Source organism: Salmo salar, unplaced genomic scaffold, assembly GCF_965601325.2.
Source record: "Salmo salar unplaced genomic scaffold, fSalSal1 ptg000525l, whole genome shotgun sequence".
Taxonomy (NCBI): Eukaryota; Metazoa; Chordata; class Actinopteri; order Salmoniformes; family Salmonidae; genus Salmo; species Salmo salar.
Window position 1 is genome coordinate 230,053 of NW_027675410.1, and position 23,394 is coordinate 253,446.

The 23,394-nt window shown below is 49.2% G+C and overlaps 1 protein-coding gene across 2 annotated transcripts in view; it reads left to right on the forward strand.

The window, feature by feature from the left end:
• The window catches only part of LOC106592475 (CWF19-like protein 1), a 38,349-nt gene extending 16,202 nt beyond the window's left edge, over nucleotides 1-22,147 (forward strand). For both annotated transcript variants that reach the window (XM_082972039.1, XM_082972040.1), the window contains 6 exons: nucleotides 7,211-7,400; nucleotides 7,871-7,950; nucleotides 8,076-8,285; nucleotides 10,884-11,003; nucleotides 16,541-16,638; nucleotides 20,211-22,147. In XM_082972039.1, coding sequence (XP_082828165.1) covers nucleotides 7,211-7,400; nucleotides 7,871-7,950; nucleotides 8,076-8,285; nucleotides 10,884-11,003; nucleotides 16,541-16,638; nucleotides 20,211-20,355 — 843 coding nt within the window. In that variant the 3' untranslated portion in view covers nucleotides 20,356-22,147. The remainder of the gene's footprint in view (nucleotides 1-7,210; nucleotides 7,401-7,870; nucleotides 7,951-8,075; nucleotides 8,286-10,883; nucleotides 11,004-16,540; nucleotides 16,639-20,210) is intronic.
• Nucleotides 22,148-23,394: the final 1,247 nt, after the last annotated feature.

Here is a 23,394-nt window from a genome sequence, read left to right on the forward strand (position 1 = left end):
GTGTGTGTGAGTGTACCTGGACAGTAGGGTCTGATAGACCTCCTGTAAGGGTATTCAGATCCTAACAGTGTGTGTGAGTGTACCTGGACAGTAGGGTCTGATAGACCTCCTGTAAGGGTATTCAGATCCTATCAGACCCTACTGTCCAGGTACACTCACACACACTGTTAGGATCTGAATACCCTTACAGGAGGTCTATCAGACCCTACTGTCCAGGTACACTCACACACACTGTTAGGATCTGAATACCCTTACAGGAGGTCTATCAGACCCTACTGTCCAGGTACACTCACACACACTGATAGGATCTGAATACCCTTACAGGAGGTCTATCAGACCCTACTGTCCAGGTACACTCACACACACTGTTAGGATCTGAATACCCTTACAGGAGGTCTATCAGACCCTACTGTCCAGGTACACTCACACACAATGTTAGGATCTGAATACCCTTACAGGAGGTCTATCAGACCCTACTGTCCAGGTACACTCACACGCACTGTTAGGATCTGAATACCCTTACAGGAGGTCTATCAGACCCTACTGTCCAGGTACACTCACACGCACTGTTAGGATCTGAATACCCTTACAGGAGGTCTATCAGACCCTACTGTCCAGGTACACTCACACACACTGTTAGGATCTGAATACCCTTACAGGAGGTCTATCAGACCCTACTGTCCAGGTACACTCACACACACTGTTAGGATCTGAATACCCTTACAGGAGGTCTATCAGACCCTACTGTCCAGGTACACTCACACACACTGATAGGATCTGAATACCCTTACAGGAGGTCTATCAGACCCTACTGTCCAGGTACACTCACACACACTGTTAGGATCTGAAAACCTCTCAGGGTTTGGAGAAATGCTCCATGCTAAATAAAGGCCAACAACTAAGATGCTTGTGTATGTGGACACCCCTTCAAATGATTGGATTCTCCTATTTCGGCCACATTTGTTGCTGACGTGTATAAAATCGAGCACACGGCCATGCAATCTCCATAGACTAATATCGGCGGTAGAATGGCCTTACTGAAGAGCTCAGTGACTTTCAACGTGGCACCGCCACAGGATCCCACCTTTCCAACAAGTCAGAATGTCAACTTTCTCCGCTGTTAGAGCTGCCCCGGTCGACTGTAAGGGCTGTTATTGTGAAGTCTAGGAGCAGTAATGGCTCAGCCGTGAAGTGGTAGTCCACACTAGCTCACAGAACGGGACCGCCGAGGGGGAACGGGGACCGCCGAGGGGAAACGGGACCGCCGAGGGGAAACGGGACCGCCGAGGGGAAACGGGACCGCCGAGGGGAACGGGACCGCCGAGGGGAACGGGGGGAACGGGGGGAACGGGGACCGCCGAGGGGAACGGGACCAACGGGGGAAACGGGGACCGCCGAGGGGACCGGGGGGAAGGGGACCGGGGGGAAGGGGACCGCGGGGGGACCGGGGACCGTCGGGGGGAACGGGGAGGGGAACGGGGACCGCCGAGGGGAACGGGGACCGCCGAGGGGAACGGGGGGAACGGGGACCGCCGAGGGGAACGGGGGGAACGGGACCGCCGAGGGGAACGGGGGGAACGGGACCGCCGAGGGGAACGGGGGGAACGGGACCGCCGAGGGGAACGGGACCGCCGAGGGGAACGGGACCAACGGGGGGGACGGGGACCGCCGAGGGGAACGGGACCGCCGAGGGGACCGGGGACCGCCGAGGGGGAACGGGACCGCCGGGGGGAACGGGGACCGCCGAGGGGGAACGGGACCGCCGGGGGGAACGGGGACCGCCGGGGGGAACGGGGACCGCCGAGGGCAACGGGGACCGCCGAGGGGGAACGGGGACGGCCGAGGGGGCACGGGGACGGCCGAGGGGGAACGGGGACGGCCGAGGGGGTACGGGGACGGCCGAGGGGAACGGGGACCACTGAGGACCGCCGAGGGGAACGGGGACCGCCGAGGGGAACGGGGACCGCCGAGGGGAACGGGTCCGCCGAGTGCTGAAACACGTAGCGCGTAAAATCCGTCTGTCCTCGGTTGCAGAACTCACTGAGTTCCAAACTGCCTCTGGAAGCAACGTCGGCACAGGAACTGTTCGTCAGGAGCTTCATGAAATGGGTTTCCATGTTTGCTAATTTATAATGCAAAATAAACATACCACATTTACATAAGTATTCAGACCTTTTACTCAGTACTTTGTTGAAGTATCTTTGGCAGAGATTACAGCCTCGAGTCTTCTTGGGTATGACGCTACAAGCTTGGCTCACCTGTATTTGGGGAGCCTCTCCCATTCTTCTCTGCAGATCCACTCAAGCTCTGTCAGGTTGGATGGGGAGCGTTGCTGCACAGCTTTTTTCAGGTCTCTCCAGAGATGTTCAAGTCCAGGCTCTGGCTGGGCCCCTCAAGGACATTCAGAGACTTGTCCCGAAGCCACTCCTGAGTTATCTTGGCAGAGTGCTTAGGGTTGTTATCCTGTTGGAAGGTCAACCTTCGCCCCAGTCTGAGGTCCTGAGCGCTCTGGAGCAGGTTTTCATCAAGGATCTCGCTGTACTTTGCTCCGTTCATCTTTGCCTCGATCCTGACTAGTCTCTTAGTCCCTGCTGCTGAAAACTATCCCCACAGCATGATGCTGCCACCATGTTTCACCGTAGGGATGGAGCCAGGTTTCCTCCAGACATGATGCTGCCACCATGCTTCACCGTAGGGATGGTGCCAGGTTTCCTCCAGACATGATGCTTCCACCATGCTTCACCGTAGGGATGGAGCCAGGTTTCCTCCAGACATGATGCTGCCACCACCATGCTTCACCGTAGGGATGGTGCCAGGTTTCCTCCAGACGTGATGCTGCCACCACCATGCTTCACCGTAGGGATGGAGCCAGGTTTCCTCCAGACATGATGCTGCCACCACCATGCTTCACCGTAGGGATGGTGCCAGGTTTCCTCCAGATGTGATGCTTCCACCATGCTTCACTGTAAGGATGGAGCCAGGTTTCCTCCAGACATGATGCTGCCACCACCATGCTTCACCGTAGGGATGGTGCCAGGTTTCCTCCAGACGTGATGCTTCCACCATGCTTCACCGTAGGGATGGAGCCAGGTTTCCTCCAGACATGATGCTGCCACCACCATGCTTCACCGTAGGGATGGTGCCAGGTTTCCTCCAGACGTGATGCTGCCACCACCATGCTTCACCGTAGGGATGGAGCCAGGTTTCCTCCAGACATGATGCTGCCACCACCATGCTTCACCGTAGGGATGGTGCCAGGTTTCCTCCAGATGTGATGCTTCCACCATGCTTCACTGTAAGGATGGAGCCAGGTTTCCTCCAGACATGATGCTGCCACCACCATGCTTCACCGTAGGGATGGTGCCAGGTTTCCTCCAGACGTGATGCTTCCACCATGCTTCACCGTAGGGATGGTGCCAAGTTTCCTCCAGACGTGATGCTTGGTGTTCAGGCCAAATAGTTGAATCTTGGTTTCGTCAAACCACAGGTCTGAGAGTCTTTAGGTTCCTTTTGGCAAACTCCAAGCGGGCTGTCATGTGCCTTTTACTGAGGAGTGGCTTCCGTCTGGACACTCTACCATAAAGGCCTGATTGATGGAGTGCTGCAGAGATGGTTGTCCTTCCGGAAGGTTCTCCCATCTCCACAGAGGAACTCTGGAACTCTGTCAGAGTGACCATCGGCTTCTTGGTCACCTCCCTGACCAAGGCCCTTCTCCCCCGATTGCTCAGTTTGTCCGGGCGGCCAGCTCTAGGAAGAGTCTTGGTGGTTCCAAACTTCTTCCATTTAAGAATGATGGAGGCCACTGTGTTCTTGGGGACCTTCAATGCTGCAGAAATGTTTTGGTACCCTTCCCCAGATCTGTGCCTTGACACAATCCTGTCTCGGAGCTCTACGGACAATTCCTTTGACCTCATGGCTACTCCATATTAATGGTCATGATTTTGCAATGAGATTTTGGACGAGCAGGTGTCCACATACTTTTGGTCATGTAGTGTAGAAGGCCAACAACTATAAAATATTGAAAGGTTTGACAGACGGACGGACGGACGGACATGGGAAGACCAACGCTGCCGACCTCAAGGAGGAACATCTCGTTCCCCTCCAGAGGAGGAACATCTCGTTCCCTTCCAGAGGAGGAACATCTCGTTCCCCTCCAGAGGAGGAACATCTCGTTCCCCTCCAGAGGAGGAACATCTCGTTCCCCTCCAGAGGAGGAACATCTCGTCCCCCTCCAGAGGAGGAACATCTCGTCCCCCTCCAGAGGAGGAACATCTCGTTCCCCTCCAGAGGAGGAACATCTCGTTCCCCTCCAGAGGAGGAACATCTCGTTCCCCTCCAGAGGAGGAACATCTCGTTCCCCTCCAGAGGAGGAACATCTCGTCCCCCTCCAGAGGAGGAACATCTCGTCCCCCTCCAGAGGAGGAACATCTCGTCCCCCTCCAGAGGAGGAACATCTCGTCCCCCTCCAGAGGAGGAACATCTCGTCCCCCTCCAGAGGAGGAACATCTCGTTCCCCTCCAGAGGAGGAACATCTCGTCCCCCTCCAGAGGAGGAACATCTCGTTCCCCTCCAGAGGAGGAACATCTCGTTCCCCTCCAGAGGAGGAACATCTCGTCCCCCTCCAGAGGAGGAACATCTCGTTCCCCTCCAGAGGAGGAACATCTCGTTCCCCTCCAGAGGAGGAACATCTCGTCCCCCTCCAGAGGAGGAACATCTCGTCCCCCTCCAGAGGAGGAACATCTCGTCCCCCTCCAGAGGAGGAACATCTCGTTCCCCTCGTCCCCCTCCAGAGGAGGAACATCTCGTCCCCCTCCAGAGGAGGAACATCTCGTCCCCCTCCAGAGGAAATGGCAAATCTAAATAGTCGTCCTGTTTCGTCCTCCCGGTGCCGACGCATCAAGCCAGACCGTGGGGCTGAAATACACATTTAAAACAAGACCTAAGGACACTAATGATCTAAAGGCCAAATTCCAATAAGGAAATAATCATCAGAAAATAGCCTTCTTAAAAACACACACAGCTTTGACAATGCAGACGATAAATATACACTGAGTGGACAAAACATTAGGAACACCTTCCTCATATTGAGTTGCTCCCCCCCCCCTTCAGCCCTCAGAACAGCCTCATTTCATCGGGTCATGGACTCTACAAGGTGTCGAAAGCGTTCCACAGGGATGCTGGTCCATGTTGACTCCAGGGATGCTGGTCCATGTGGACTCCAGGGATGCTGGCCCATGTGGACTCCAGGGATGCTGGCCCATGTGGACTCCAGGGATGCTGGCCCATGTGGACTCCGGGGATGCTGGCCCATGTTGACTCTAGGGAAGCTGGTCCATGTTGACTCCAATGCTTCCCACAGTTGTGTCACGTTGGCTGGATGTCCTTTGGGTGGTGGACGATTGTTAATTCACACGGGAAACTGTTGAGTGTGAGAAACCCAGCAGCTTTGCAGTTCTTGACACAAACCGGTGCGCCTGGCACCTACTACCATATGCTGTTCAAAGGCACTTAAATCTCTTGTCTTGCCCGTTCACCCTCTGAATGGCACACACACACAATCCATGTCTCAATTATCTCAAGACTTAACTTCTATGGGCTAGTGGGAGCGCAAGCGTCCCACCCCTGGTACACCCTATCAACAGCAGGTGAAATATCAAGAGCGCCAAATTTGAAAACAAATGTCATAATTCAAATTTCTCAACCATACAATTATCTTACACCCTTTGAAAGATAAACATCTCCTTAATCTAACCACGTCGTCCGATTATCAAAAAGGCTTTACGGCGAAAGCATAAAGTTAGATTATGTTAGGAGAGTATATTGAAAATAGCTGTGTGTAATGTTTTGTCAATGCAAAGACAGGCATCACCAAAAGCAGAAAACCAGCTAAAATGATGCACTAACCTTTGACAATCTCCATCAGATGACACTCCTAGGACATTATGTTAGACAATGCATGCATTTTATGTTCTATCAAGTTCATATTTATATCCAAAAACAGCGTTTTACTATGGCATTGATGTTGAGGAAATCGTTTCCCTCCAATAACCACCAGTCAAGCAGCACAACAAATTAAATAATTACTATTCGAAAACATTGGTAAAATATTATATTGTCATTCAAAGAATTATAGATTAACATCTCGTGAACGCAACCGCATTGCCAGATTTAAAAATAACTTTACTGGGAAATCACACTTTGCAATAAACGAGGTCCTGTGCACAGAAAAATAGGCTAGGCGATTCAGGTTAGCGCCATCTTGAGTCATCTAAAATCAAAAATACTATTGTAAATATTCCCTTACCTTTAATCATCTTCATCAGAAGGCACTTCCAGGAATCCCAGGTCCATAACAAATGTAGTTTTGTTCGAAAAAGCTCATAATTTATGTCCAAAAAGCTCCGTGTTGTTAGCGCGTCCAGTAGGCTACTCAAAAACATGAACGTCGCCCGCAGAACTTGTCTTCACCAAAGAGGGAGAAAAAAAACATATTTACGTTCGTTCAAACATGTCAAACGTTGTATAGCATAAATCATTAGGGCCTTTTTCAATCAGAACTTCAATAATATTCAAGGCGGACGATTCTCTTTTAAAACGTTTTGGAACGAGAGTACCCAAACATGCACTCGTGCGCCAGAGCAGTATCGGCCATCCGCTTATGACCAAAGTTCCAAGTCTCTTGTTCGGTCAGTTTTCACAGTAGAGACTCAAACTACTTTGTAAAGACTGGTGACATCTAGTGGATGGCGTAGGAAGTGCTCAATGATTAATACGTCCCTGTGTGTTTCAATGGCATAGGCTTAAAAGTAATTCAACACATCAGATATCCACTTCCTGTAAGAATTTGTCTCAGGGTTTTTGCCTGCCATATGAGTTCTGTTATACTTACAGACACCATTCAAACTGTTTTAGAAAATTCAGAGTGTTTTCTATCCAAATCTGTTAATAATATGCATATCCTAGCTTCTGAGTTGGTGTAGGAGGCAGTTAAAAATGGGCACATATTTTTTTCAAAATTCTCAATACTGCCCCCTAGCCCCAACAGGTTTTAAAAATCCTTCTTTAACCTGTCTCCTCCCCTTCATCTACACTGATTTGAAGTGGATTTAACAAGTGACATCAATAAGGGATCATATCTTTCACCTGGATTCAGCTGGTCAGTCTGTCATGGAAAGTGTTGTGAATGTTTTGTGTACTGTATCTCTCTCAGGAGCCTGCATCTCAGTTCTTCTTTGACCTGGGGAAGAAGCAGCGTGGGCGGGGCCGTGGCCAGGGGGGCCGTGGCAGGAAGAGGCCCTCAGACGGAGACGGGCAGAATCAAGGACAGCCGTGGGATCCAGACAGGCAGAGTCAGAGACCGCCCTTTGATCTAGACGGGCCTAAACAACCTCGCAGGCCGCGTGAGTCTCCCTCTCTCTCACAGACACACCCTCACACTCCCTCACACACCCTCACACACCCTCACACACCCTCACACACCCTCACACACCCTCACACTCCCTCACACACCCTCACACACCCTCACACACCCTCACACACCCTCACACTCCCTCACACACCCTCACACTCCCTCACACACCCTCACACACCCTCACACACCCTCACACACCCTCACACACCCTCACACACCCTCCCACACCCTCACACACCCTCACACACCCTCCCACACCCTCCCACACCCTCACACACCCTCACACTCCCTCACACTCCCTCCCACACCCTCCCACACCCTCCCACACCCTCACACACCCTCCCACACCCTCACACACCCTTACACACCCTCACACACCCTCACACACCATCTCCCACCCTCGCTGTCTCCCACCCTCTCATGTATGTCTCTCTCTCTCTCTGTGTGTGTCTGGTTCAGCCCAGCCCAGCGGTCCCTGTTGGTTCTGTCTGGCCAGCCCTCAGGTAGAGAAACACCTGGTCATCAGCATTGGTACCCATGTGAGTTTCCACACAATCTGAGTATTACAACTGATAGTAGAAAGAGGTTGTTGTTGTTGTTGTGTGTTTAAAAGGGGCTCTGAAGCCCCCAGTTAACCATTTTGTGTTGATGTATTTTCCCTCAGTGTTACCTGGCTCTAGCTAAGGGCAGTCTGACCCCTCAGCATGTGTTGGTACTGCCCATCGGTCACTACCAGTCAGTAGTGGAACTGAGCTCTGAGGTGGTTAAAGAACTGGACCGATACAAGATGGCTGTCAGGACCTTCTATAAGAGCAAAGGACAGCGCTGTGTTCTGTTTGAGAGGAACTACCACAGCCAACACCTGCAGATACAGGTAGACCAGAATACACTCCACTCTCAGGGGGGCCAGCCCGCCCATTTACGGCTCTGCACTTCCTGCTGAGGAAACATCATTGCAAGTGGGCCTCAAGATCACACCTGAGAAAGATGGGCAGCTAATAGGCTATTCAGAGCTTAATTAGTCCAGGTGGCTGGACTGAAGCCTTTATCAGGAATAAGGCTTAATTAGTCCAGGTGGCTGGACTGAAGCCTTTATCAGGAATAAGACTTAATTAGTCCAGGTGGCTGGACTGAAGCCTTTATCAGGAATAAGGCTTAATTAGTCCAGGTGGCTGGACTGAAGCCTTTATCAGGAATAAGGCTTAATTAGTCCAGGTGGCTGGACTGAAGCCTTTATCAGGAATAAGGCTTAATTAGTCCAGGTGGCTGGACTGAAGCCTTTATCAGGAATAAGGCTTAATTAGTCCAGGTGGCTGGACTGAAGCCTTTATCAGGAATAAGGCTTAATTAGTCCAGGTGGCTGGACTGAAGCCTTTATCAGGAATAAGGCTTAATTAGTCCAGGTGGCTGGACTGAAGCCTTTATCAGGAATAAGGCTTAATTAGTCCAGGTGGCTGGACTGAAGCCTTTATCAGGAATAAGGCTTAATTAGTCCAGATGACTGGACTGAAGCCTTTATCAGGAATAAGGCTTAATTAGTCCAGGTGACTGGACTGAAGCATTTATCAGAAATAAGGCTTAATTAGTCCAGATGACTGGACTGAAGCCTTTATCAGGAATAAGGCTTAATTAGTCCAGGTGGCTGGACTGAAGCCTTTATCAGGAATAAGGCTTAATTAGTCCAGGTGGCTGGACTGAAGCCTTTATCAGGAATAAGGCTTAATTAGTCCAGGTGACTGGACTGAAGCCTTTATCAGGAATAAGGCTTAATTAGTCCAGGTGGCTGGACTGAAGCCTTCTACCACATGGAGGTGCAGAAGATGGCCGACACTTCACTATTAGTTTAGTAGGATAGGAACAGAGAGGTAGAACAGCCCTGTAACCGTCTGTCCCTCCCCAGGGAGGAGGTAGAACGGCCCTGTAACCGTCTGTCCCTCCCCAGGGAGGAGGTAGAACGGCCCTGTAACCGTCTGTCCCTCCCCAGGGAGGTAGAACGGCCCTGTAACCGTCTGTCCCTCCCCAGCCCTGTAACCGTCTGTCCCTCCCCAGGGAGGAGGTAGAACGGCCCTGTAACCGTCTGTCCCTCCCCAGGGAGGAGGTAGAACAGCACTGTAACCGTCTGTCCCTCCCCAGGGAGGAGGTAGAACGGCCCTGTAACCGTCTGTCCCTCCCCAGGGAGGAGGTAGAACAGCCCTGTAACCGTCTGTCCCTCCCCAGGGAGGAGGTAGAACGGCCCTGTAACCGTCTGTCCCTCCCCAGGGAGGTAGAACGGCCCTGTAACCGTCTGTCCCTCCCCAGCCCTGTAACCGTCTGTCCCTCCCCAGGGAGGAGGTAGAACGGCCCTGTAACCGTCTGTCCCTCCCCAGGGAGGAGGTAGAACAGCACTGTAACCGTCTGTCCCTCCCCAGGGAGGAGGTAGAACGGCCCTGTAACCGTCTGTCCCTCCCCAGGGAGGAGGTAGAACAGCCCTGTAACCGTCTGTCCCTCCCCAGGGAGGAGGTAGACCGGCCCTGTAACCGTCTGTCCCTCCCCAGGGAGGAGGTAGAACGGCCCTGTAACCGTCTGTCCCTCCCCAGGGAGGTAGAACGGCCCTGTAACCGTCTGTCCCTCCCCAGGGACAGCCCTGTAACCGTCTGTCCCTCCCCAGGCCTGTAACCGTCTGTCCCTCCCCAGGGAGGAGGTAGACCGGCCCTGTAACCGTCTGTCCCTCCCCAGGGAGGAGGTAGAACGGCCCTGTAACCGTCTGTCCCTCCCCAGGCAGGTAGAACGGCCCTGTAACCGTCTGTCCCTCCCCAGGGACAGCCCTGTAACCGTCTGTCCCTCCCCAGGCCTGTAACCGTCTGTCCCTCCCCAGGGAGGTAGACCGGCCCTGTAACCGTCTGTCCCTCCCCAGGGAGGAGGTAGAACGGCCCTGTAACCGTCTGTCCCTCCCCAGGGAGGAGGTAGACCGGCCCTGTAACCGTCTGTCCCTCCCCAGGGAGGAGGTAGAACGGCCCTGTAACCGTCTGTCCCTCCCCAGGGAGGAGGTAGAACGGCCCTGTAACCGTCTGTCCCGTCTGTCCCTCCCCAGGGAGGAGGTAGAACGGCCCTGTAACCGTCTGTCCCTCCCCAGGGAGGAGGTAGAACGGCCCTGTAACCGTCTGTCCCTCCCCAGGGAGGAGGTAGACCGGCCCTGTAACCGTCTGTCCCTCCCCAGGGAGGAGGTAGAACGGCCCTGTAACCGTCTGTCCCTCCCCAGGGAGGAGGTAGACCGGCCCTGTAACCGTCTGTCCCTCCCCAGGGAGGAGGTAGAACGGCCCTGTAACCGTCTGTCCCTCCCCAGGGAGGGAGGTAGAACAGCCCTGTAACCGTCTGTCCCTCCCCAGGGAGGTAGAACGGCCCTGTAACCGTCTGTCCCTCCCCAGGGAGGAGGTAGACCGGCCCTGTAACCGTCTGTCCCTCCCCAGGCCTGTAACCGTCTGTCCCTCCCCAGGCAGTACCGGTGCCGGAGGATAAATGTACCACTGAAGATATTAAAGAAGCCTTCATGCTGCAGGCGCAGGATCAGAACATGCAGCTGATGGAGATACCAGAGCATACAGACCTGGAACAGGTACACACACACACACACACACACACACCACACCACACCACACCACACCACACCACACCACACCACACCACACCACACCACACCACACCACACCACACCACACCACACCACACCCCACACCACCCCACCCCACCCCACCCCACCCCACCCCACACCACACCACACCACACCACACCACACCACACCACACACCCATACCCATCTGCGTCCGTTTGGTACTGATACACCCACTTTGAATTGTTTATTAGCTAATTATTAGGGCTGTCGGATTGTTAAAGAAATATGTCCATTTAAATGTCATGGTTTTCAGTGGTTAACTACGATCAATACCTTGAATAAATTGTGACATTTTTACTCTAATTAAAGATGTTTCAAAATCAAATCAAACTTTATTTGTCACATGCGCCGAATAGAACAAGTGTTGACCTTACTGTGAAAAGCTGCCTTAACCTCTCTGGGCCAGTGGGACGCTATACTGCCCCCTAGCCATAACAGGTTAACCAACAATGCAGTTCAAGAAAGAGTTATTAAATAAACTAAAGTAGAAAATAAGAAAAATTAACACAATAAAATAACAATAACGAGGCTATAAACAGGGTGTTACGGTACAGAGTCAATGTGGAGGCTATATACAGGGGGTACCGGTACAGAGTCAATGTGGAGGCTATATACAGGGGGTACCGGTACAGAGTCAATGTGGAGGCTATATACAGGGGGTACCGGTACAGAGTCAATGTGGAGGCTATATACAGGGGGTACCGATACAGAGTCAATGTGGAGGCTATATACAGGGGGTACCGGTACAGAGTCAATGTGGAGGCTATATACAGGGGGTACCGGTACAGAGTCAATGTGGAGGCTATATACAGGGGGTACCGGTACAGAGTCAATGTGGAGGCTATATACAGGGGGTACCGGTACAGAGTCAATGTGGAGGCTATATACAGGGGGTACCGGTACAGAGTCAATGTGGAGGCTATATACAGGGGGTACCGGTACAGAGTCAATGTGGAGGCTATATACAGGGGGGTACCGGTACAGAGTCAATGTGGAGGCTATATACAGGGGGTACCGGTACAGAGTCAATGTGGAGGCTATATACAGGGTGTACCGGTACAGAGTCAATGTGGAGGCTATATACAGGGGGTACCGGTACAGAGTCAATGTGGAGGCTATATACAGGGGGTACCGGTACAGAGTCAATGTGGAGGCTATATACAGGGGGTACCGGTACAGAGTCAATGTGGAGGCTATATACAGGGGGGTACCGGTACAGAGTCAATGTGGAGGCTATATACAGGGGGTACCGGTACAGAGTCAATGTGGAGGCTATATACAGGGGGTACCGGTACAGAGTCAATGTGGAGGCTATATACAGGGGGTACCGGTACAGAGTCAATGTGGAGGCTATATACAGGGGGTACCGGTACAGAGTCAATGTGGAGGCTATATACAGGGGGTACCGGTACAGAGTCAATGTGGAGGCTATATACAGGGGGTACCGGTACAGAGTCAATGTGGAGGCTATATGCAGGGGGTACCGGTACAGAGTCAATGTGGAGGCTATATGCAGGGGGTACCGGTACAGAGTCAATGTGGAGGCTATATGCAGGGGGTACCGGTACAGAGTCAATGTGGAGGCTATATGCAGGGGGTACCGGTACAGAGTCAATGTGGAGGCTATATGCAGGGGGTAGCGGTACAGAGTCAATGTGGAGGCTATATGCAGGGGGTAGCGGTACAGAGTCAATGTGGAGGCTATATGCAGGGGGTACCGGTACAGAGTCAATGTGGAGGCTATATGCAGGGGGGTACCGGTACAGAGTCAATGTGGAGGCTATATGCAGGGGGTACCGGTACAGAGTCAATGTGGAGGCTATATGCAGGGGGGTACCGGTACAGAGTCAATGTGGAGGCTATATGCAGGGGGTAGCGGTACAGAGTCAATGTGGAGGCTATATGCAGGGGGTAGCGGTACAGAGTCAATGTGGAGGCTATATGCAGGGGGTACCGGTACAGAGTCAATGTGGAGGCTATATGCAGGGGGTACCGGTACAGAGTCAATGTGGAGGCTATATGCAGGGGGTACCGGTACAGAGTCAATGTGGAGGCTATATGCAGGGGGTACCGGTACAGAGTCAATGTGGAGGCTATATGCAGGGGGTACCGGTACAGAGTCAATGTGGAGGCTATATGCAGGGGGTACCGGTACAGAGTCAATGTGGAGGCTATATGCAGGGGGTACCGGTACAGAGTCAATGTGGAGGCTATATGCAGGGGGTACCGGTACAGAGTCAATGTGGAGGCTATATGCAGGGGGTACCGGTACAGAGTCAATGTGGAGGCTATATGCAGGGGGTACCGGTACAGAGTCAATGTGGAGGCTATATGCAGGGGGTACCGGTACAGAGTCAATGTGGAGGCTATATGCAGGGGGTACCGGTACAGAGTCAATGTGGAGGCTATATGCAGGGGGTACCGGTACAGAGTCAATGTGGAGGCTATATGCAGGGGGTACCGGTACAGAGTCAATGTGGAGGCTATATGCAGGGGGTACCGGTACAGAGTCAATGTGGAGGCTATATGCAGGGGGTACCGGTACAGAGTCAATGTGGAGGCTATATGCAGGGGGTACCGGTACAGAGTCAATGTGGAGGCTATATGCAGGGGGTACCGGTACAGAGTCAATGTGGAGGCTATATGCAGGGGGTACCGGTACAGAGTCAATGTGGAGGCTATATGCAGGGGGTACCGGTACAGAGTCAATGTGGAGGCTATATGCAGGGGGGTACCGGTACAGAGTCAATGTGGAGGCTATATGCAGGGGGTACCGGTACAGAGTCAATGTGGAGGCTATATGCAGGGGGTACCGGTACAGAGTCAATGTGGAGGCTATATGCAGGGGGTACCGGTACAGAGTCAATGTGGAGGCTATATGCAGGGGGTACCGGTACAGAGTCAATGTGGAGGCTATATGCAGGGGGTACCGGTACAGAGTCAATGTGGAGGCTATATGCAGGGGGTACCGGTACAGAGTCAATGTGGAGGCTATATGCAGGGGGTACCGGTACAGAGTCAATGTGGAGGCTATATACAGGGGGTACCGGTACAGAGTCAATGTGGAGGCTATATACAGGGGGAAGTCCAGCCAACCGTTAGAATCAGGATGCAGGGAAACAAAATGGAGGGCGCTATGGAAGCTGCAGTTTGATGAATAATATCACCATGATCAACAGCAGATGAAAGGTTGACTGAACAACCTGCTTCTTACTCATTTACATTTTAGTCATTTTAGCAGACGCTCTTATCCAGAGCGACTTACAGTAGTGAATGCATACATTTCATAACATTTTTTTTTTCTCCGTACTGGCCCCCCCCCGTGGGAATCGAACCCACAACCCTGGCGTTGCAACCACCATGCTCTACCAACTGAGCTACACATTCTGTTTCTGTAGAAAAAGACAACTTCAAATCTTATCTTCTTAACCAGGTCATCTGTTTTTTAGGAACGTTCCCTTGGAGAACCATCCAATAACTGAACATGTAGGTCATCTGGAACATTCTAATGAGAGTTTAAAAACATATTTCATTTCTAGTTGATGATGATGATAATGCTAGGAGACGGTAATGCTAGATGATAATGCTAGGAGATGATATGAAATGGTAATGCTAGGAGATGGTAATGCTAAGAGATGATAGGAGATGATAATGCTAGGAGATGGTAATGCTAGGAGATGATATGAGATGATAATGCTAGGATATGATAATGCTAGGGGATGATAATGCTAGGAGATGATAATGCTAGGAGATGGTAATGCTAGGAGATGATAGGAGATGGTAATGCTATGCGATGGTAATGCTATGAGACGGTAATGCTATGCGATGGTAATGCTATGAGACGGTAATGCTATGAGATGGTAATGCTAGGAGATGGTAATGCTAGGAGATGATATGAGATGATAATGCTAGGAGGTGGTAATGCTAGGAGGTGGTAATGCTAGGAGGTGGTAATGCTAGGAGATGATATGAGATGATAATGCTAGGAGATGATAATGCTAGGAGATGATAGGAGATGGTAATGCTAGGAGATGGTAATGCTATGAGATGGTAATGCTAGGAGACGGTAATGCTAGGAGATGATATGAAATGGTAATGCTAGGAGATGATATGAAATGGTAATGCCAGGAGATGGTAATGCTAAGAGATGCTAGGAGGTGATAATGCTAGGAGGTGGTAATGCTAGGAGGTGGTAATGCTAGGAGATGGTAATGCTAGGAGATGATATGAGATGATAATGCTAGGAGATGGTAATGCTAGGAGATGATATGAGATGATAATGCTAGGAGATAATAATGCTAGGAGATGGTAATGCTAGGAGATGGTAATGCTAGGAGACGGTAATGCTAGGAGACGATATGAAATGGTAATGCTAGGAGATGATATGAAATGGTAATGCTAGGAGATGGTAATGCTAGGAGATGATATGAAATAGTAATGCTAGGAGATGGTAATGCTAAGAGATGCTAGGAGGTGATAATGCTAGGAGGTGATAATGCTAGGAGGTGGTAATGCTAGGAGGTGGTAATGCTAGGAGATGATAATGCTAGGAGATGGTAATGCTAGGAGATGATAGTAGATGGTAATGCTAGGAGATGATATGAGATGGTAATGCTAGGAGATGGTAATGCTAGGAGATATGAAATGGTAATGCTAGGAGATGGTAATGCTAGGAGATGGTAATGCTAGTAGATGATAGGAGATGGTAATGCTAGGAGATGGTAATGCTAGTAGATGATAGGAGATGATAATGCTAGGAGGTGGTAATGCTAGGAGATGATAATGCTATGAGATGGTAATGCTATGAGATGGTAATGCTAGGAGATGATAATGCTAGGCGATGGCAATGCTAGGCGATGATAGGAGACGATAATGCTAGGAGACGATAATGCTAGGAGACGATAATGCTAGGAGACGGTAATGCTAGGAGATGATAATGATAGGAGATGATAGGAGATGGTAATGCTAGGAGATTATATGAGATGATAATGATAGGAGATGTAATGATAGATGGTAATGCTAGGAGATTATATGAGATGATAATGCTAGGAAATGGTAATGCTAGCAGATGATAATGCCTGCTAGGAGATGGTAATGCTAGGAGATGATAATGCTAGGAGATGGTAATGTCAGGAGATGATAATGCCAATAGATGGTAATGCTAGGAGATGGTAATGCCAGGAGATGATAATGGCAATAGATGATAATGCTAGGAGATGGTAATGCCAGGAGATGATAATGCCAGGAGATGGTAATGCCAGGAGATGGTAATGCCAGGAGATGATAATGCCAGGAGATGGTAATGATGAAACTGTGGTCGTCTGTAGCCCAGTTGGTAGAGCATGGTTCTCTGCAACACCAGGATAGTGGGTTGGATTCCCGGGACCACCCAGACGTTAAATGTAACAGGACTCCTAAGTTGCTTTAACATATTTTCTGATAATGCTCGGTTATAATAAGTAATAATTTGTTTCTATCAGATTGCTCCTCCAGGGACACCGTACTTCTACGTGGAGCTGGACTCTGGAGAGAAGCTCTTCTACCGCATTCAGAGAAACTTCCCTCTGCAGTTTGGCAGGTATATACGCACACACACACACCATGTATGATCTAACCTACAAACTAGCGATGTGAATCTTTCAAGGATAAAGCGTTACCTGTCTAACAGAATACAGAGGGTGCGCTTTAACCCTCTCCAACATAATCCAGGTAGAATCAGGAATTCCCCAGGGCGTTACCTGTCTAACAGAATACAGAGGGTGCGCTTTAACCCTCTCCAACATAATCCAGGTAGAATCAGGAATTCCCCAGGGCGTTACCTGTCTAACAGAATACAGAGGGTGCTCTTCAACCCTCTCCAACATAATCCAGGTAGAATCAGGAATTCCCCAGGGCGTTACCTGTCTAACAGAATACAGAGGGTGCGCTTTAACCCTCTCCAACATAATCCAGGTAGAATCAGGAATTCCCCAGGGCGTTACCTGTCTAACAGAATACAGAGGGTGCTCTTTAACCCTCTCCAACATAATCCAGGTAGAATCAGGAATTCCCCAGGGCGTTACCTGTCTAACAGAATACAGAGGGTGCGCTTTAACCCTCTCCAACATAATCCAGGTAGAATCAGGAATTCCCCAGGGCGTTACCTGTCTAATGTTTCAATCTTTACTATTGAATTGCCATTGGCTTTGAGTAAAGCCAGAGTGTCTATGTGTGCTGGTGACTCAACACTAAACACGTCAGCTACTACAGCGACTGAAATGACTGCAACACTTAACAAAGAGCTGCAGTTAGTTTCAGAGTGGGTGGCAAGGAATAATTTAGCCCTAAATATTTCTAAAACTAAAAGCTTTGTATTTGGAACAAAACGCTCACTGAATCCTAAACGTCAACTAAATCTTGTAATGAATAATGTGGAAATTGAGCAAGTTGAAGTGACTAAACAGCTTGGAGTAACTCTGGATTGTAAACTGTCATGGTAAAAACATATTGATACAACAGTAGCTAAGATGGGGAGAAGTCTGTCCATAATAAAGCACTGCTCTGCCTTCTTAACAACACTATCAACAAGGCAGGTCCTACAGGCCCTAGTTTCTACCTTCTCAACAACACTATCAACAAGGCAGGTCCTACAGGCCCTAGTTTCTACCTTCTTAACAACACTATCAACAAGGCAGGTCCTACAGGCCCTAGTTTCTACCTTCTTAACAACACTATCAACAAGGCAGGTCCTACAGGCCCTAGTTTCTATCTTCTCAACAACACTATCAACAAGGCAGGACCTACAGGCCCTAGTTTCTACCTTCTTAACAACACTATCAACAAGGCAGGTCCTACAGGCCCTAGTTTCTACCTTCTTAACAACACTATCAACAAGGCAGGTCCTACAGGCCCTAGTTTCTACCTTCTTAACAACACTATCAACAAGGCAGGTCCTACAGGCCCTAGTTTCTACCTTCTTAACAACACTATCAACAAGGCAGGTCCTACGGGCCCTAGTTTCTACCTTCTTAACAGCACTATCAACAAGGCAGGTCCTACAGGCCCTAGTTTCTACCTTCTTAACAACACTATCAACAAGGCAGGTCCTACAGGCCCTAGTTTCTACCTTCTTAACAGCACTATCAACAAGGCAGGTCCTACAGGCCCTAGTTTCTACCTTCTTAACAACACTATCAACAAGGCAGGTCCTACGGGCCCTAGTTTCTACCTTCTTAACAGCACTATCAACAAGGCAGGTCCTACAGGCCCTAGTTTCTACCTTCTTAACAACACTATCAACAAGGCAGGTCCTACAGGCCCTAGTTTCTACCTTCTTAACAGCACTATCAACAAGGCAGGTCCTACAGGCCCTAGTTTCTACCTTCTGAACAACACTATCAACAAGGCAGGTCCTACAGGCCCTAGTTTCTACCTTCTTAACAACACTATCAACAAGGCAGATACTTTATGGAACAGAGGGGACTGTGAAGAGACAGAGCGCACACGATAACATACACACAATAATAATAAACCCCAGGAAGAGTAGCTGCTGCCTTGGCAGGAACTAATGGGGATCCATAATAAACCCCAGGAAGAGTAGCTGCTGCCTTGGCAGGAACTAATGGGGATCCATAATAAACCCCAGGAAGAGTAGCTGCTGCCTTGACAGGAACTAATGGGGATCCATAATAAACCCCAGGAAGAGTAGCTGCTGCCTTGGCAGGAACTAATGGGGATCCATAATAAACCCCAGGAAGAGTAGCTGCTGCCTTGGCAGGAACTAATGTGGATCCATAATAAACCCCAGGAAGAGTAGCTGCTGCCTTGACAGGAACTAATGGGGATCCATAATAAACCCCAGGAAGAGTAGCTGCTGCCTTGGCAGGAACTAATGGGGATCCATAATAAACCCCAGGAAGAGTAGCTGCTGCCTTGGCAGGAACTAATGGGGATCCATAATAAACCCCAGGAAGAGTAGCTGCTGCCTTGCCAGGAACTAATGGTGATCCATAATAAACCCCAGGAAGAGTAGCTGCTGCCTTGGCAGGAACTAATGGTGATCCATAATAAACCCCAGGAAGAGTAGCTGCTGCCTTGGCAGGAACTAATGGGGATCCATAATAAACCCCAGGAAGAGTAGCTGCTGCCTTGGCAGGAACTAATGGGGATCCATAATAAACCCCAGGAAGAGTAGCTGCTGCCTTGGCAGGAACTAATGGGGATCCATAATAAACCCCAGGAAGAGTAGCTGCTGCCTTGGCAGGAACTAATGGGGATCCATAATAAACCCCAGGAAGAGTAGCTGCTGCCTTGGCAGGAACTAATGGGGATCCATAATAAACCCCAGGAAGAGTAGCTGCTACCTTGCCAGGAACTAATGGTGATCCATAATAAACCCCAGGAAGAGTAGCTGCTGCCTTGGCAGGAACTAATGGTGATCCATAATAAACCCCAGGAAGAGTAGCTGCTGCCTTGGCAGGAACTAATGGGGATCCATAATAAACCCCAGGAAGAGTAGCTGCTGCCTTGGCAGGAACTAATGGGGATCCATAATAAACCCCAGGAAGAGTAGCTGCTGCCTTGGCAGGAACTAATGGGGATCCATAATAAACCCCAGGAAGAGTAGCTGCTGCCTTGGCAGGAACTAATGGGGATCCATAATAAACCCCAGGAAGAGTAGCTGCTGCCTTGGCAGGAAGTAATGGTTAAACATTTGATTCAGGGACTGATGCACTAGGATCTTAACCATTTGATCCAGGGACTGATGCACTAGGATCTTAACCATTTGATCCAGGGACTGATGCACTAGGATCTTAACCATTTGATTCAGGGACTGATGCACTAGGATCTTAACCATTTGATCCAGGGACTGATGCACTAGGATCTTAACCATTTGATCCAGGGACTGATGCACTAGGATCTTAACCATTTGATTCAGGGACTGATGCACTAGGATCTTAACCATTTGATTCAGGGACTGATGCACTAGGATCTTAACCATTTGATCCAGGGACTGATGCACTAGGATCTTAACCATTTGATCCAGGGACTGATGCACTAGGATCTTAACCATTTGATCCAGGGACTGATGCACCAGGATCTTAACGATATGGGTGAATCATTCCAGCCCAACTGAAAACAGTTACTAGCGTGTGTCTCTGTGTGGTGCAGGGAGGTGTTGGCCAGCGAGTCGGTCCTGAACATCCCAGAGAGGGCGGACTGGAGAGGGTGTAAACAGACCCCAGAGGAAGAGGAGAGTCTGAGCAAACAGCTACGAGACGACTTCCAACCATACGACTTCGCTCTGGAAGACTGAACACCTTCACACACACTGTACCGTACAGTAGGGGTGTAATGGTATTCACACTACCGTACAGTAGGGGTGTAATGGTATTCATACTGAACCATACATTGTACCGTACAGTAGGGGTGTAATGGTATTCATACTGAACCATACATTGTACCGTACAGTAGGGGTGTAATGGTATTCACACTACCGTACAGTAGGGGTGTAATGGTATTCACACTGAACCATACATTGTACCGTACAGTAGGGGTGTAATGGTATTCACACTACCGTACAGTAGGGGTGGAATGGTATTCACACTGAACCATACATTGTACCGTACAGTAGGGGTGTAATGATATTCACACTGAACCGTACACTGTACCGTACAGTAGGGGTGTAATGGTATTCACACTGAACCGTACACTGTACCGTACAGTAGGGGTGTAATGGTATTCACACTGAACCATACACTGTACCGTACAGTAGGGGTGTGATAGTATTCAATCTGAACCATACATTGTACCGTACAGTAGGGGTGTAATGGTATTCACACTACCGTACAGTAGGGGTGTAATGGTATTCACACTGAACCATACATTGTACCGTACAGTAGGGGTGTAATGGTATTCATACTGAACCATACATTGTACCGTACAGTAGGGGTGTAATGGTATTCACACTGAACCATACATTGTACCGTACAGTAGGGGTGTAATGGTATTCACACTGAACCATACATTGTACCGTACAGTAGGGGTGTAATGATATTCACACTGAACCGTACACTGTACCGTACAGTAGGGGTGTAATGGTATTCACACTGAACCGTACACTGTACCGTACAGTAGGGGTGTAATGGTATTCACACTGAACCATACACTGTACCGTACAGTAGGGGTGTGATAGTATTCAATCTGAACCATACATTGTACCGTACAGTAGGGGTGTAATGGTATTCACACTACCGTACAGTAGGGGTGTAATGGTATTCACACTGAACCATACATTGTACCGTACAGTAGGGGTGTAATGGTATTCATACTGAACCATACATTGTACCGTACAGTAGGGGTGTAATGGTATTCACACTGAACCATACATTGTACCGTACAGTAGGGGTGTAATGGTATTCACACTGAACCATACATTGTACCGTACAGTAGGGGTGTAATGGTATTCACACTGAACCATACACTGTACCGTACAGTAGGGGTGTAATGGTATTCATACTGAACCGTACATTGTACCGTACAGTGTCCCTCCAACTAGTAATTTCTACTATCATTGTGAGCTTCCACTTCTCCCACCTGCTGACTTCACCTACTAAGGACATTTTCGGCAGTTAAATGCAACAAAACATTTATTCATAAATAGCAATCTGTGAATGTTTATTTTTTTTAAAAAACTATAATTTGTTTAAAAGCGTGACAGCTGTATTTTTAGGTTGACGCAGCTTGTTGGCCGTTTTTAGCCAATCGGTGATTCTCAACCCAGTTCAAATCACATGACTAATCCCACCGGTATTTCTGACTCCCTGGTACACGGCCTCATGGTTACAAAACGCAGGGTCAGAGTGGAAACGTGAAACGGCCCAACATAACAGAGGCGGAGATCTTCCCTTCACTTCCTGCCTTTGGAGGCGGAGATCTTCCCTTCACTTCCTGCCTTTGGAGGCGGAGATCTTCCCTTCACTTCCTGCCTTCTCTCAGTTTTTTTTTTTTACTTCAATCCAACCGTCTGAAATAGTTGTTTTCACAATGTGGAGATAAATCGGTGGCGTCGTTTTGGTCCCTGATTAAAAGCCTTTTTTTTTTTTGTATGTTTGTTTTTGAGTCTTGATTTTCTTTCCTACTCAAAGCTTTCCCAGAATGCTGTGTGTGTGTGTTCGTAGAGAGGATGGAAGTCTCTCTGGTGTTGGAGCTTCCTGATGAATCGTCCGCCTGTAGAGGCTCATCCTGACCAGCAGAGGGCAGCGTCTACTACACCAGGGGTATATTACTAACTAAGGACTAGTTCACCAGGGGTATATTACTAACTAAGGACTAGTTCACCAGGGGTATATTACTAACTAAGGACTAGTTCACCAGGGGTATATTACTAAGGACTAGTTCACCAGGGGTATATTACTAACTAAGGACTAGTTCACCAGGGGTATATTACTTACTAAGGACTAGTTCACCAGGGGTATATTACTAACTAAGGACTAGTTCACCAGGGGTATATTACTAACTAAGGACTAGTTCACCAGGGGTATATTACTAACTAAGGACTAGTTCACCAGGGGTATATTACTGACTAAGGACTAGTTCACCAGGGGTATATTACTAACTAAGGACTAGTTCACCAGGGGTATATTACTAAGGACTAGTTCACCAGGGGTATATTACTAAGGACTAGTTCACCAGGGGTATATTACTGACTAAGGACTAGTTCACCAGGGGTATATTACTGACTAAGGACTAGTTCACCAGGGGTATATTACTGAGGACTAGTTAACCAGGGGTATATTACTAACTAAGGACTAGTTCACCAGGGGTATATTACTAAGGACTAGTTCACCAGGGGTATATTACTAACTAAGGACTAGTTCACCAGGGGTATATTACTAACCAAGGACTAGTTCACCAGGGGTATATTACTAACTAAGGACTAGTTCACCAGGGGTATATTACTGACTAAGGACTAGTTCACCAGGGGTATATTACTGACTAAGGACTAGTTCACCAAGGGTATATTACTAACTAAGGACTAGTTCACCAGGGGTATATTACTAACTAAGGACTAGTTCACCAGGGGTATATTACTAACTAAGGACTAGTTCACCAGGGGTATATTACTAACTAAGGACTAGTTCACCAGGGGTATATTACTAAGGACTAGTTCACCAGGGGTATATTACTAACTAAGGACTAGTTCACCAGGGGTATATTACTAAGGACTAGTTCACCAGGGGTATATTACTAACTAAGGACTAGTTTACCAGGGGTATATTACTAACTAAGGACTAGTTTACCAGGGGTATATTACTAACTAAGGACTAGTTCACCAGGGGTATATTACTAACTA